At 41.9% G+C, this 16,165-nt stretch overlaps 1 protein-coding gene across 7 annotated transcripts in view; it reads left to right on the top strand.

Annotated features, from left to right (window-relative positions):
• The window catches only part of CTNND2 (catenin delta 2), a 985,037-nt gene extending 975,928 nt beyond the window's left edge, over nucleotides 1-9,109 (top strand). For all 7 annotated transcript variants that reach the window (XM_066243701.1, XM_066243686.1, XM_066243718.1 and 4 more), the window contains 2 exons: nucleotides 644-717; nucleotides 7,278-9,109. In XM_066243701.1, the coding sequence (XP_066099798.1) occupies nucleotides 644-717; nucleotides 7,278-7,538 (335 nt within the window). In that variant the 3' untranslated portion in view covers nucleotides 7,539-9,109. The remainder of the gene's footprint in view (nucleotides 1-643; nucleotides 718-7,277) is intronic.
• Nucleotides 9,110-16,165: the final 7,056 nt, after the last annotated feature.

The raw sequence follows: 16,165 nt of genomic DNA, 5'->3' as shown, positions 1-16,165 counted from the left end.
AACACCCTTTCTCGGCCTTTGGAAGCTGCTGGTAACTGGAAGAGACTTTCCTTCCTTTCAGCTATACCTCAGGCTGCTCACAGACAGAGTGGAGGCTCCTGTGTCTACCAGGATTACAAAGCCAGAGCCACACAGATGTGCAGGGCACACGCAAGTGGTGCTTCCCGTCTGTCCTTTGGGCCTTTGAGAAATGAATAGTCTGAAAGATGACCCAGTACTTCTGTGAGCTCCAATTAGAAATTTCATTCTTGTTATTCTCCCACTGAAAACTCAGCTGCTGATACAGATTCCTGCATGCTTCAGTGCAGGTGACAAGCTTTCATTATCCACCAGCTTTCACCAGAAAGGAAGGCCATAAAACTTGCAAAATGACCATCTGTTTGTCGCACCTGCCCTGACCCTGTCTACAATCCAAACATTATTGCAGGAGGCTGACGTGCTATGGGGATTTTATAGAAGAACTGTGCTTCTTTCTTAATGTCTGTATGCAAAGCAAAGTGTTCGGGGCCAAAGAATTTCTTCTACTTGGAATGGTCCACAAGAAACCAAGCTTGTTAGGGCAAGAATTTGCCTCGATGACCATGAGTCCTCAACTTGAAATTTTGCTTTCCTTGCTAATGCCTTTGTTTCCCTTTGCTTTCAGCTCAAAACACTGGAATTTCAACTTTGTATAGGAATTCATATGGTGCGCCCACTGAAGACATCAAACATAACCAGGTAAAGGAGCAACAGAATGTTTTTGTATTGATTTTCCCTTCAACCCACGTGAATTGTAAAACTAAGTTAACTTCTACCTAACATGAATGAAGAACAGTCCTGAAAAGATAGTAATTGCTGCTCTTCCTTCCGGTGTCATCCAGCACCACGTGGGTGTGGCGATCATTAGAACAGCCTCAAATTTGAAAAGAGTCTTAGCTTTCACCACAATCACACACTTTATTTTGTGGAAGAAAGCAAGTTTTCCACTATGATGCAAAACTAAAAGAAAGAAGGCAAAGGCAAGTCCCAATGATACAAGCATAAGATGCTGGTTACCAGGCAGATTGTCTAATCACTAGACAGGGATTAGGTAGTTCCCATAACCCAGCCACCTCTCATTTAGAATAAAGCATTCCTTATGAGTGATTTTTACTAATAAAATAGACACACCAGCTTCAATATGAACAACTAAATAAAATGCATTTTAAAGTGCCTTGCAACTCAAAGTCTAGTGGAAGAACCAGCAGTACCAGCATCCTCGGGAGCTTGTAAGAAACGCAAAAGAGATTCTTCCCTGTCCCTGGACCGAACCCATCCAAGGTTTTCTGCATCACACTCACAGTTTACGAGATGTCCAGGTGGTTTTTGTGTCTATTCAGCTTTAAGCAGCTCTGGGATGGTAGATACTTAAAAGAAATGATCTAAGTTTGTGTGTATGTGTTTGATTTGGCAAACATTCATCAAGACCCATTTTCTCTGTGGTTCTATGGGGATTGTAAAGGCCAAAAGGCACAGCCCCTGCCCTTCGTTGATGGACAACTTCATACTTTTCTCTCCCTTTGGAGGTCATCACAGAAGGAATGGCGTTCCTTGTAACTGTTGGCTACTAAAAACCATTGTCAGAACTGGCTTCTTGTTGATGCTCTAGATTTCTCTCCTGCATCAGAAAAGTTGGGCTGAAAAGATAAGCCTGAAACTTGTGTGCTTGATCACAATATCCAGATGCTGAAAGTCAACATGAAAGGGCAATGGGTTGTTTTTGAACCCTTCTCAACCTAGCAGGACAGCGTCTCTGAAAAGGAAGGAACCCCCTTCTAGCAGGTAGAGTGTCCTGTACAGGACAGTTTCCAAGGGAAGAAGGAGGAGAACATGGGAAGTATCTCCTAGACCTAAAATTATTTTGTTCTAATCAGCCATCAGCAGGAGAAATGAGAGTGGGTAGAGGAGTTATCCTTTTGCCCCCAATTTTCCAGTTTCTGCACAGCCTCTCCTGAAACATCTGGTGTTGTTTACAGCCCCCTGGAGAAGGCCCGGACCCTCCGGCCTGCCTGCCACATTGCTAACCTCTACTCAGACTCCCTCAGTTCTAGTTGTTGCTGAAAGCAAAGAAACCAATGAATAAATAAATCAGGGAGTGAGCTATAGAGTAGAGATCGCTAGCGGTGGCCTCCAACTATCCACGTGTCAAGGAGCCTGCCCGAACATAGTGGAAAATAGAAACAAAATGTATTGAAAATGCCAACTCTGTTTATGGAAATCAACCCTTTTTCTTTTAGCAAATACTAAATACTGTTAGTGAACTGTCCCCGGATTTTAAAGATACTTGTAGGATGTGATAGATTAGTCTTTAGTTTACGTGGGTCAAGAGAAGCTTGTCACCAGAATCAGCTTATTCTATACCAACCTTTCTTTAATGGAATTGTATTGTTGTTGGCAATGAAGAAACACCCCAGCATGGCCCAGAGGTCCCTACAGTGTGGCTATAGGAGATTCCAAAGGACTGCTTGCAATCTAGATGTAGAGGACAGTCCATAATGGTTCTAGGGGCAGTTCTCTTCATGAAGCCTCTTCTGAGCATTTAGGCAAATTAGAATCAATGTGCTAAGATGACATCTCTACTGCAAGAGAGAGCACAGCCTACTGCAGCGTTTTCTCCAGGGTGCCCCAGAATTTACTCGACTCAGCTTCAGTGTGAATGTCAAGGCCACAGTGTCGCAGGCAAATGCTGCAGAAACCTGGCAGGAATGGAGACCAAGCTCTGTACTGCTCATCAGCCCAGGGGAGATGTCGTTAGCAGACCACTGGCAGAGCTGAGTTCTGTGTGGCCACAGTTCTGTGTGGCCACCGTTTAGTGCCATCATTATTCCCTGACTAGGTCCAGCAAAGCGAAGTAGGCAATGAGATTGATTATTCTAATATCAAGAAACATTTTAAAAAGTCAACCAAAGAAATTTGTTTTTTTTCCCTTAAGAAAGTCCAAAGAGTCTTGGCTGGAGGCACAGTGGATAGAACATCATCATGGAGCACAGAGGTTACCAGCTTGATTCTGACCATGCTGGCTCAACCCAAAGCCCACTGGTTTGAGCTCCCATCAGGGCACATATAAGAAGCAATCAGCCTGACCAGGCAGTGGCGCAGTGGATAGAGCGTTGTCGGACTGGGATGTGGAGGACCCAGGTTAAAAACCCCAAGGTCGCCAGCTTGAGCACAGGCTCATCTGGTTTGAGCAAGGCTCACCAGCGTGAGCCCAAGGTCGCTGGCTCGAGCAAGGGATCACTCGGTCTGCTGTAGCCTCCCGATCAAGGCACATATAAGAAAGCAATCAATGAACAACTGAGGTGCCGCAACAAAGAATTGATGCTTCTCATCTCTCTCCTTTCCTGTCTGTCTGTCCCTATCTGTCCCTCTCTCTGTCTCTCTCTATCTCTGTCACACACATACAAAAAAAAAAGCAATCAGTGGGAAACAACATAATAGAACAATGAGTTGATGCTTCTCTCTCCTAAAAAAAAAATTCAAGGAAATCATTATGACACGCCAGTGAACTTGGGGAGAAAAGAATAAGTGTTTTGCTTATTTTGGACTCTGTTATTGGACTAAACTTTAGCTCTACCTGCAGTTCCCTCTTGGGAATGGAATTAAATTTGACCATCCTAACCATTTGAAAGAGGAGACAATTTGGTTCTCTTCCAGTTGGGTAGGTCTAGAGACCACCTTATAAGCGTCGTCCTTGATTTGGATTCTCTGGCCACATGGGCATGGCCAGCCATTCCAGATGGAAAGCTTTCAGTTGGAGATTCCTGTACCAAGGGTGACCTCACAACCTCTCAGCTGGTAAAAAGCCAGCTTGAACAATTTAACCCGGAGAGGTGCTCTGGGTTCACCCAGTTTCAGTGTCAAAGCTTGTCCTCTGCTGAGCACTCTATTCTTCTGGGTGTCCTAGTTGCCAACTAGGCCTCACGAGCTTTGCAGAAGCAGCTGGACAGCGACTCATCCTAGAGAAATGATTCCCTGATGGAAGCTGATTTCAGGTGGATCTCTAAAATAGGCAAAAAAAAAACGATGAGAGCTGAGAATGAGGCAATGGCGACACATGTCCAAGTGTGGTAAGGGCCTGGGCAATAGCCATGAACCGGGCTTTGCACGTCTCAGAGGAGAGGAGCCAGGCTGCTGCTCAGCTGTGGCGCTCCCCAGGTGACTGCCTGGGGCTCCCATCTCATTTTCAGTGACTTCTACTGAAAGGACTCCTAGAAGAAATAACCATTAGTGTGAAATAAGGTTTGTGATCCTTGGTTTTCATGTTTGAAGTCAACAGGTTACAGGCATCACTTTAAGAGTTAACTACTTAAACATTCCAAAAATTCTCCTGGGCTTTTACCAGTCCATTTCATCCTTATAAAGGAAAAGAGTATATTAAAATGTATAGATCCAGATAACAACAGAATTTTGTTCATAAACTAGAAACAAAGAAATTTGGTGTTTCAGGTCAAATTATTACTGCTGACAACAAAACAGTATTTTGAGTTCCTAGTTGGTTTCCTCAGTCTCATGACCAGGTGGGCAGGGCAGAAAACATTGTCCCCAGAAATGAGGAAATTGACATCCAGGTGGATAAGCTTTGCCTTTAGTCACCCAGCCAGAAGAGGTAAAGACTCTGACATGATTCTTCTGCCTTCTTATCCCATTTTCCCTGCTTTGTATTTATAGTCCTCTTATTTGAGCATTAAATCACATAGACACAAATTATGGAAGGAGGAAGGAAGGAAGGAAGGAAGGAAGGAAGGAAGGAAGGAAGGAAGGAAGGAAGGAAGGAAGGAAGGAAGGAAGGAAGGGAAAGGAAAGGGAAGGGAGGGAGGGAGGGAGGGAGGAAGGAAGGAAAGGAGGGAGGAAGGGGGGGAAAGGAAAATTGAGAGAGTTAGAGAGAGAAGGAGGGAAAGAGATATAGAGACATAAACAAACATATCATATTTTCCCATGTATAAGATGCACCTTAATTTTGGGGCCCGAAATTTGAAAAAAAGTGTATTGCATAAAGTTATTGAACTCAAGTTTTATTCATCATAAAATTTATACAACTCCTATCCATTAGCTTGTTCTTATCTGTGCCTGATGATGAATCACTGTCTTCAACTATGAGCACAAAAACAAGTACGAAAAAGCAGGAAATGTAAGTCAAAAAATCTACAACCACTGTATAAGATATAACCAGTTTTTAGACCCCAAATTTTTCCCAAAAAAGTGCATCTTATACATGGGGACATACAGTACATACAAAAATGTTTATGACTATTTGAAGATTAAACAAGAAGAAACCTGTTAAATATAGAATATAGTGTCTACTGAAATAGGAACACAGTAAATTCTAGTTCCCTCCCTGTATAATTTTTCCAGTCATCTCAGCTCTAACCCTTTGTATGCCTTACACTTGGGTGGCAACCGAGTGTTGCAGTGGTGAAACATTAGCACACAACTCTTCAAAGGATAGCAAAGTACACCTTAGCTTGTCCAAGTCATTTGTTAGAGCTGGTCTTAGCAACATTTAATTGTCCATGTTGCAGATTAGTTCCAAATGTCTTTCTTATGGCCAGTCTCTTAGTCTAACAAACACCTACACTCTATGGACTTTCACAGGTAGACAGAAACCTCATTCATTCAACCACTCCTAACCAGAAGGGTAGCACATACTGGATGGCAGCTGTGATGAAGCTTACCTCTTCTTTGAAAAACAGGTTGATTACTAGTATAAATCAATTACATGTAAGAGGGAGTTTTATGTACTTGAGAGAAGAATTATGTGCAGGCCATTAAAGCATTCATTTACATGCCACATGCTAATTACAAATCATTATCCATTAACTAAGACCAATTTCTAGAGGACATTTCCATGCTGAACTTTAGTTAAATTAATAGAGAATTACTGAATTGGCTTGAAAGCAATCAAACTCTTTCTTGAAGAGTATTTTATCATTCCCATCAGACCTCCTCCCCACTTACTGCACGTGAACACAACTTTGTGCCTGTATGCACTTACTGTGGGTCTGGTTGTCACCCCACACCTTGGAAAGTTCTTCTCACTTCAGGGGCATGGTCTTGGAAAGGGACCCCAGAAGGGAAGGGGATACTAAACTCCCCACATACAAATGCTAATTACCTATGAACACACTTTGTCTTAATGTCCTTACCGCCAAGGGAAATAATTCTTTATTTTTCCTGCCCTGAAGGCTTCTGTGATCCCTTTAACCTTCAAGGTCCCCTAAATCAGACAGTAGCCTGCAGAGGACAAGAGTGCAAACAGCGAGTATTGAGGTGGGATGGGGGACCCCAGGCAATTCTGAAGACACCCCCCCTTTCGCCCCTAACCAAAAGCTTCATAATTCCACAGCATTCTTGAGTTCCATCAAGTCTTAAATGAATAAAGTTAGAAACATTTTGGTCCTCCAGAGGATATTGTATTTGGGTAGATTCTCTCTTTTCAGTACATGCTTCTCTGTGTATCTTTCTGAAGCTGTGGCACCTGGTCACTTAGGCAGATGTGATGGAATGTCCCTATTTCAGAAGCCTATTCCTCCAGAGAAGTATTGATCACAGCCTTTGCCTGACAGGAAGATGCCCTGGTGATCATGAGGCCTTGTACACCTTCACGGTCTCTCCGTCTAGGATTGTGACACCTAGGTATAACGGAGAAAATGCAGGGAAGACGAAAATCAGCTGCTGTGTTTATAGCTTCTTGTGTGTGCCTCTGTAATTTAAAAAGCCTATCTCAAAAAGTGGTGTAGCTGCTGAGGTAGCTTGGTGATTCCTCAAAAAGTTAAGCAGATTCACCACAATATTCAGCAATTCCACTTCTAGGTACCAAAAAGGCTTGAAAGAAAGGACTCAGACAAATACTGGTACACCATGTTCATTGCAGCATTATTCACAATAGTCCAAAGATGGAAACAGCCTGGTGTCCATCAGCAGATGAAAGGATAAACAAATGTGGTATCTCCATACGTGGAATATTACTTGGCCTTAAAAAAGAAGGAAATTCTGTCACATACAACAACATAGATGGACTTGAAGGACATTGTGCTAAATGAAAGAAGCCAGACACAAAAGGACAAATAGTTTATGACTCCATTTATTTGAGATATCTAGGCTTTTCAGATTCCTAGTGGCAGTATTTGGGGACATGCCGTACTGGTGAGTGCCTGGGTGACGTTCACAGCCTTGACGTTGAGGGAGGGTGGAGTGCCTTGAAAATGGAGGAGGTCGGATCCAGGGGAAACGTGCTAATTCGGTGGCTCTTTCCTGCGCAGGTTTCAGCACAGCCAGTCCCGCAGGAGCCCAGCAGAAAAGATTACGAGACCTACCAGCCGTTTCAGAATTCCACGAGAAATTATGACGAGTCCTTCTTTGAGGACCAGGTCCACCATCGCCCTCCAGCCAGCGAGTACACCATGCACCTGGGACTCAAGTCCACCGGCAACTATGTCGACTTCTACTCAGCTGCCCGCCCTTACAGTGAACTGAACTATGAAACAAGCCACTACCCCGCCTCCCCCGACTCCTGGGTGTGAGGGGCGGGCGGCACGAGGCGCTCCGGGAACAGTGCATGTGCATGCATACCACAAGACATTGCTTTTTTTATTTTATTTTTTCCCTGCAGATTTAGTTTGTTAAAGCCTGTTCCATAGGAAGGCTGTGATAACCAGTAAGGAAATATTAAGAGCTATTTTAGAAAGCTAAATGAATTGAAAGTTAACTTGGGCGTCAATAGAAAGCTAAAGCAATCCTAAAGATGACATTGTGCAACACCTTTCTAGTTTGAGCTTTAGGTATAAAAAAAAAAAGTGCTGTGTACTGCAGGTGGCTGGAGGCAGCACGCGAGGCGGTCGGGGCGGTGGGGCACGAAGGTTATAAGCACAGAGGCAGGCAGCACAGGTCACACACTTTAGAGGGACGGCTTCTCACGCTTTGTTTACTCTCTTCATCCGTTGTGATTCTAGGCTTCCGGTTGCATTGGGGTTCCTCTGTACAGCAAGATGTTTCTTGCCTTTTGTTAATGCATTGTTGTAAAGTATTTGATGTACATTACAGATTAAAGAAGAGAAGCGCGTTGTGTATATTACACCAATGCCGCAGTGTTTCCTCATCTATGGTTCTAAATATTGCTTCACTCTCAAACTTTTGAAAGATGTATGGATTTCCAGTTTTTCTTTTCTTTTCCTTCTCTCAGTATGTTTTAACAAAAAAAAATGGGGGAAAAAACGGAATATTTAGCAGTATTGTTCGTTCTGATATGTGAACTTGTTTGTGGCAACTAAGCAAGGCATTCAAGCAGTTTCTGACAATTAACATACATCATTCCACACTCCTTGTCAACAAAGTGCTTTTTCACTGCCTAAAATTTTAGATGTAGATATTTGAAATAGATTTTTTTTTCATTTATACCAGTTTTCTTTATGATGATACAGTGTTAAAAGAAAATAAATTACAATTGATCTGTCATCCATATTTGCTAAGAATGTCTATTTCCAAGGACCTATCTTACAAAATATACATTCTTGCTCATGTGTCTGTGCGTGTGTGGGTGTGTGTATGTCCTTGTACGTATAAAATGGCCTGTGTGAGGTTTTATTTTGACAGAAGCTATTTCATTTGCTATGTTCATCTTGTACAAAGTTTGTGTTTGGTTTTTAGGATAAATGTCCATCAGTTTGTTCCTTTCTTACTCTACCTATTCTTCTGACCACCTAGTGACTCAGGATATTAGGCCAGTTGAAGTGAAGTTATAGGATTTTCACACATTCACACATTCTCGAATACCAACTCTTTCTACAGGCCCATCTCCTCCATGTTTTATGCCCTCAGAACACCATAAACCATGGCCAACTCAATAATTTCACTTTGGGGCCAATTACTTGAAGTATCCACAGAAAATGTAAACTGCTCGCCTTATTCCTCTCCAAACCTTTTTGTTCGTGTGGCAGGGAGCAGTAGACAATGATGGATTAGATTATTAAAATTGAACTTGAAGCGAATGTTAGAATAGTGGTTAACAGAGCTAAGAAATAAGGCTAACCATTTACAAGAACACGGGCTGTGGGTAAATTAGCTTTGCTCTTTAGATGCAAGTGACTGAGGCCAATAGGTGCCTGGTAAATGTTAACTGTTCTTGAAAAAAATAAACAATTAAATAACAAAAGAAATTGGCTGGCTGCCATCGTCCTTTAAAACTTGCTCCCCTACGCTCTCCATAGCTTAATTCAGCTCAGAATCTGAAATCACCGTGTCCTTCTCCAAATTTAAAAACAATCAAAAGATTCTTTCATTCATGCATATTTTTGTGAATGGAAAGGTAACTTCTAGAATACAGCAGTAGACACAAATTTCTGTGTGAATTGTCCTACAAATCACCCACATGTTGAACCCTGTCAGGCTGTTTACTCTAGGACTACATTTCTGGATTCCTTTCCAGGAATGCTTCAGTCCCTACAGGGAGAAATATGTAGCATCAAGCACAGTGTTTCCACTTCATCCATGTCATAGAGTGAAATAACTAACGTTCATCGAGGTAGACTGTGGTGTGCAGACGTGACTGTCAGTAACCTAACAGTGGTTTCACTTTTCCAAAAGTAACGATAGGACACACTCCCTGGTTAGAGTTGTGCAGAAAGAAATTAATGAATGTGTTAAAAGTCCTACTCCTAACAGGAACTTCATATTTCCTCCATGATTTTGACCCTATGCATGCCTCGCATTTGTAACCCTCGAGGCCCAGGATGTCTCTGCTGCCTGTGGTGCTTTGAGAGCTTTGTGCCAGGCTAGGATGAATTAATTCAGCCAGGAGCCTCTGGCATCAGAGATAGAAAGAACAGAATTACATAATTACTACCTTCACTGTTTCCACAACTCTCAGCCCCACACCTTCTGAGGAACTAACTCATTGACATTGGTCACTGGGTCCTGTTGAAGATAAAGATCATCTAAGAGCATTTGTAGCAAATGAAACTGCTACAGATGAATAGCTCCAGTTTCCAAGCGCAAGATGTCCAACAACACGCGCTGTAATGGGTTTGCTTACAATTGCTTTACTGATCCTGACACATTCATAGCTACATTTGGGAAATATCGCAACCGGATATTCTGTTCACCCAAGACCTAATATTTGGAAGGGCAGCTTATTTACTTTCCTAAATTTTTAAACCTAAAAAAAAAAAGAAAACAAAAAAACAAGCTGTGGGCAATAACAGACCTGGTGCCAGTGTGCACTCACCGCATTGAGTGTGCTGTTAGGACCCAGGAGGAAATGGCCACTAAACTGTGTTGTGAAATGGACAAGGAAAGCTATATTTTTAAATGGTTCTATTTTTTTTTTTTAGACTGTTCCAGAGATGTTTAAAAAGTCAGAAAGGAGACTGGTAGGCCCTTTTAGGTAGAAGTTCATTGAAATTCAAAGTCACTAGCCCAGTTACTAGGTTATCGTAGCAATTTTATGCCAGTAATTTTGACCCTAGTAAAAGTTGAAAGAGTTGTCCAGAGTAAGTGGTTGAGAGACCAGATATTTAAAAAAAAAAAAAAATAGGGCTAGAGCAAGAAATCTTCCCACTTGTTAATATTTAATTTGTAGGCATAGATAGTGTTTAATTAAGGTTGCCAGACTTGGCAAATAAAAACACAAGACAGCCAGTTAAAATTAAATTTCAGTGAAACAATCAACATCTTTTAAAATATAAGCATGTCCCATGCAATATTTGGAACATTTTCACACTAGAGAATATTTTGTTTCTGAGATACAAATTTAACAGGACATCCTGTTGTTTTACCTGGCAACCTTTCATTTAATCTATATTTCTGCCATTATTTTTCTAAGGAGTACTGCTTTACAAAAAAAGTAAAAGTCTATTTAAATATTCATTACTTGATTAATCTCATTATCTTACTACACTTGCTCTTAACCAAAAGGCCAAGGAGCAATTCAGTTATCATAGATGTGACATATATACAGTGGTAAAATATATGAGAAAAGACCCAGACAGATGCCTGTTCGGGTGAGCTAGGTAACTTCTGGGTCTCTCTTTCCCTCTTGGTGAATTGGGCATGATGATGCCATCTGGCAATTTTTGTGCAAACTGGATTAATTGTATGGCCTGCGTTATGCTAGTGACTGTTTAACAACTGACTCAAAGAAAAGAAATCTTGGTTTATAGCATTTGCCAACTTCTATAATATTGGTGCACACACCATTTTCAAGTGGTGTCACCGATTCAGAGCTAGAAGTGATGCTCAGTAACAGACCAATATTTTATTTTCGGGATACAGATAACATAAATGTAAATAACTTCAAGAGCATAGTTAATAGTAAAATGTAGTGGAATAATTAGGCTCTGATGTGTTCTGAGTATTTATTACCTTTATTTTCACTATAATTCATTTAATTGTAAGTTTATATAATTTAATACTTAATAATGGCTACATTTAACAACCAGCTTGCAAATTTCCTGAAAATTTAACCATCGGTTCTTGCAAGCCAATAAAGGCCAGCACTAACACACTGCTGGCTATGACATTGTAAACTGCCGTACAAATGTGTAATTAACATTCATTCAGCCAGCATTTACAGAAGTTATCCCGTAAAAGGCACAATACAAAAATTCATGGAAAACAGAATAATCACCAGTAGCTTTCTAAGGCAGCAGGTCCGTGTGAAGGAGACTGTTTGCAAAGGGTGGAAGGCAGTGCTGGCTGTCATCTGCTGAGCCTCAGATTCCGGGACGGCACAGAGCAGGGGAAGGCGGCCATACAAATGACCTAGACTGCATGTTTTATTTTAGAAAAATGGAGAAATTGAACACTGCTTGCAACTTGGCTGTGTTGAAGTAGTTGTTCCTGTTATACAGTTGCCTCTGGCTGCTTCAGGTGAAAACTGGTGCATTAGTTTCCTATGGCTGCTATAAATTACTGCCAATTCAATGGCTTTAAAAAAACAGAAATTCAGTATCTCTGGAGGTCAGAAGTCCAAGATGGGCCAGCACAGTTGTGTTCCTTTTGGGGTTTTAGGGGAGCACTCGCTTGGTCTCTCCAGCTTCCGGAGACCGTCTGTATGCCTTCGCACCATGTTTAACGCCAGCAGGTAGCACCTTCAATGGCATCAATCTCTCTCTTTCTTTCTCCTCACTCTCCTGCTTCCCTCTTCTCCCTCATAAGGATCCATGTGACACATTGATAATCTCCCCATCTCAAGCTCTTTAGTGAAACCAGATCGGCAAAGTCTGTTTTGCCACATAAGGTAGTATATTCACCGGTTCTGGGGATAAGGACATAGACATCTTTGTGGGACAGGGGTGGCAGTCTCCATTCTGTCTACTACATCTGGTTTTTGCTATACCGTTATCATAGAGTCCAGGCAAAACAAAACAATCTTAAAACAGTTTTTTGCTGTATCAATTGCCGCGGACCAGCATGGCTAGAAATTGTCCAGGTCCTCAGTGAGAATAGTGCGGAATAAAGAAATAAACTCAGAGAGAAAAAGGATGGGATTGGGAGGTCTCTGCAAAGCCCATAGCTTGCAAGAGCAAAGCAAAGCCCCCGGGTCTGCTTTATTATAATATCGCAGAGTCATGTTCCTATCTCCAACACAAAGTCACATTTCCAAAGCAACCCAAGAATTCTCCCAAGTGCTGAAGATCCTCTACCCTGCATAACTAAAATCAATCAACATCAGAGCAAACAAAGGGTGAGAGGAAGGGCATGTAAATTGCCTCTAGCAACTTAATCAAGCAAGTGAAGTGGGGGGATGGGACGAGTACAAACACTCAGCTTCATAACCGATATGGAGGTGTGGGGAAACAGCTTAACCTTTAGCTAAGCCTTAAACTGCGAGGGCTTCACAAGCTTGCAGTCTCCCACAATCAATATCTAAATTCTCAGAATAAGAACCTATAGTAAACTAGCTTATATTAAATTCTTTGGGTGGGAAATAAAATTCTTTTTTTTTCCTATAGTAATATTCTTCCAGAATCTCTGAACAGGAGGGAATTTTCATATATATTTTTGGTTTTAAAGACTTTTTTTGCTAAATTTATGTTAATATTTATGCATCTTGAGGTGGAGGGGGGTCAGGAAAAGATTAAATACACATAAAAGGAATAGGAAGTGTAAGGAATATGGGTAACAAAGGTCTAGTGTTCAAAAATATTTTTCCAGCTCTATTGAGGTATAACTGACACATATGATTGCAAGATATTTAAACTGTACGATGTGATAATTTGATACATGGATACATTGTGAAAGGAGTTCCCCCATTGAGTTAATCAACGTAGCTTAAATTAAATCCTGCTCATTAACTACAATACAATCCTAATGGGGACCTTTATGTTTTTAAGTCTCATGCAAAGAAATCAGCCTATCTGCAACCTGGTCTTCCTATGGCAGAGGTGGGTAAAAGTTCCCCCTGTGGGTGGAAGTCAAGGTGCGAATGTCCAGAAGGAAGCCCTGAAGACTGGGACTCTCTAAAGCAGGGGTCCCCAAACTTTTTACACAGGGGGCCAGTTCACTGTCCCTCAGACCGTTGGAGGGCTGGACTATAAAAAAGACTATGAACAAATTCCTATGCACACTGCACATATCTTATTTTAAAGTAAAAAAACAAAACGGGAACAAATACAATATTTAAAATAAAGAACAAGTAAATTTAAATCAACAAACTGACCAATATTTCAATGGGAACTATGCTCCTCTCACTGACCACCAATGAAAGAGGTGCCCTTCCAGAAGTGCGGCGGGCCGGATAAATGGCCTCAGGGGGCCGCATGTGGCCCGCGGGCCGTAGTTTGGGGACCCCTGCTCTAAAGGAAGACGGGATAGGCTGTTCTCAAGGTGCCCCAGGCTACTTCCAATGCCTCACCATTCACAGTGGCCCACGCTTTCTGAAATGAGTCATGATTCTGAGGGCTCGTGCTGGCTTTGCCTCATGGCCCTGCCAACTCATGTCTCAACACTTCTGTGCATAACCTTCAGGGAGACAGAAATGTGTCAACAAGGAAAGGCATATGCTATCCTCAGTCAGCACCAAAGTGTGAAACAGATTGTTTGGGGCTGAAATATGTCCCCCAAATTCATACATTGAAGCCCTAAACCCCAATGTTGATTGTTTAAATGGTAATTAAGTTAAGTAAGGTCATTAAGGAGGACTGCTGTTCTTAAAACAGGAGGAGGTTAGGATACAGACACACACAGAGGGAAGATGTTGTGAAAACACAAGCAGAAGACAAAAATCTACAAGCTAAGGAGAGAGGCCTCAGAAGAAAACAGCTCTGCTCACACTATGATATCGAAATCCCAGCCTCCAGAATGGTGAGAAAGTAAATTTCTGTTGTTTAAGCCACAGGTCTGTGCTGCTTTGTTATGGAAGCCAAAGTAGCCATACAGAATTGTATTTAAAGCCCTGGTGACCATAACTTGAAGCCATGTAAAAGACAAGTGTTAGGGACTGCAAGCCAACAGGATCTTTGCAGTTTAGATTTTTGGGGGACAGAGGTGTGGGGAACTGGCAGCAAGCTGACAGTCTGCCCAACCCCCCACTTCACTTGCTTAGTGAAGTTGCTAAAGGTTGTTTTTCTCCATACCTTCATGTTACCTGGATTGTTGATACTCATCCTATCCCCCATGTCCTTTAGAAAGACTTGATGCGATTTCCTTTTTATCCTTTGCTTTGTGAAGTTAAGATGTTATGTATGATGGGGGTTTTCTGCACTTGGTAGAATTCTTGGGATGCCTTGGAAATGTGACTTTGTTTTAATGATCTCTTTGATTTGCTAATAGCCTCACTTTGCCCTATACATAAAGCAGGTAGGGGGGGTGGAGGCTCCTCTTTTGCAAGCTATCTTCTGCGTTGCAAAATGTCCTCCCAAGCCCATCCTTTTTCTCTTTAAGTCTATTTTCTTAATTCTGAGCCATTCCCACTCAGGTCCTGGAATTACTAGCCATGCTGGTTCACGGCACAACAGAAAGACATTCCAGATTCCAAACTGGGCTCCATGATGTTTCCCAAACATTCACAGCCTTTTCTTACTCAGTCCATGCCCTTGCTGAGAAAACAGGCCAGTAAGGTCTCTGATGTCCTCCACCTTCCCACCGCCTCTCCCCAGGTGACTGCTGAGTGGATTGCATCCCTGTCTCTTTCCGTCCCTGTCCACTCCACCTCTGTGCAAACCTTTCCATTAGGTCTCAGCTCTCTTTAAAAAGCATGTCTTTCCTGGAGACGCCACGAGCTTGGGAAAGTTCCCTCTAGTTTCCTTTGAGGTGCAGAAATTCAGCAATCTGATAAATGTGATAAAGAATATACTTTTTAAAATGTGATAACAGCCTGACCTGTGGTGGCGCAGTGGGATAAAGCGTCGACCTGGAACACTGAGGTTGCCGGTTCGAAACCTTGGGCTTGCCCGGTCAAGGCACATATGGGAGTTGATGCTTCCTGCTCCTCCCTCCCCTTCTCTCTCTCTCTCTCCTCTCTCTCTAAAAATTAATAAATAAAATATAAAAAAAAATTAAAAAAAAATGTGATAACAAAGTGTCTTAACATTGTATACTGAGTCGAATAGTGCCCCCCAAATTCATGTTCACCTGGAAGCTCATTCATCTTATTTGGAAGTAGGATCTTTTCAGATGTAATAAAAGTAAGGATCAAGATGATGTCATACAGAATTACTTATACAGTAATCATGTCCTTGTAAAAGAACACAGAGAAGAAGGCCACACGAAGATGCAGGCAGAGGTTGGAATGATGCATCCACAAGCCAAAGAATGCCTGCAGCCTGCAGGAACTGAGAGGAGATGTGAAATAAATTCTCCCTCAGAGCATCCAGAAGGAACTAACCCTGCCAGCACCTAGATTTCTGACTCTAGCCTCCAAAGCTGTGAGAAAATACATTTCTGTTGTTTTAAGGCACTCATTTTTGGGTAGTTTGTTACGGCAACACTGGAAAACTAATACCCCTTGTTTAGGTAAGATTACATCTAATTGTAATAAAGAGTCTAATCTCATTCTTGATCTTTCACTACTCACTTATTTTAAGCCTCACTCTCCCTTTCCCTTTGGCCCAGTATGTGAATAGACTGATAAGAAGACCTTGAGGTCACATCTTTTTTTGGTGACAGCAGGGAACTTAAACCACCCATGCTTGGGAAATGTTCTGTAGTCCTG

The sequence above is a fragment of the Saccopteryx bilineata genome, chromosome 1 (genome assembly GCF_036850765.1).
Source record: "Saccopteryx bilineata isolate mSacBil1 chromosome 1, mSacBil1_pri_phased_curated, whole genome shotgun sequence".
Lineage (NCBI taxonomy): Eukaryota > Metazoa > Chordata > Mammalia > Chiroptera > Emballonuridae > Saccopteryx > Saccopteryx bilineata.
The sequence above is the reverse complement of the archived record's forward strand: the minus strand, read 5'-3'. Positions and strand labels throughout refer to the sequence as shown.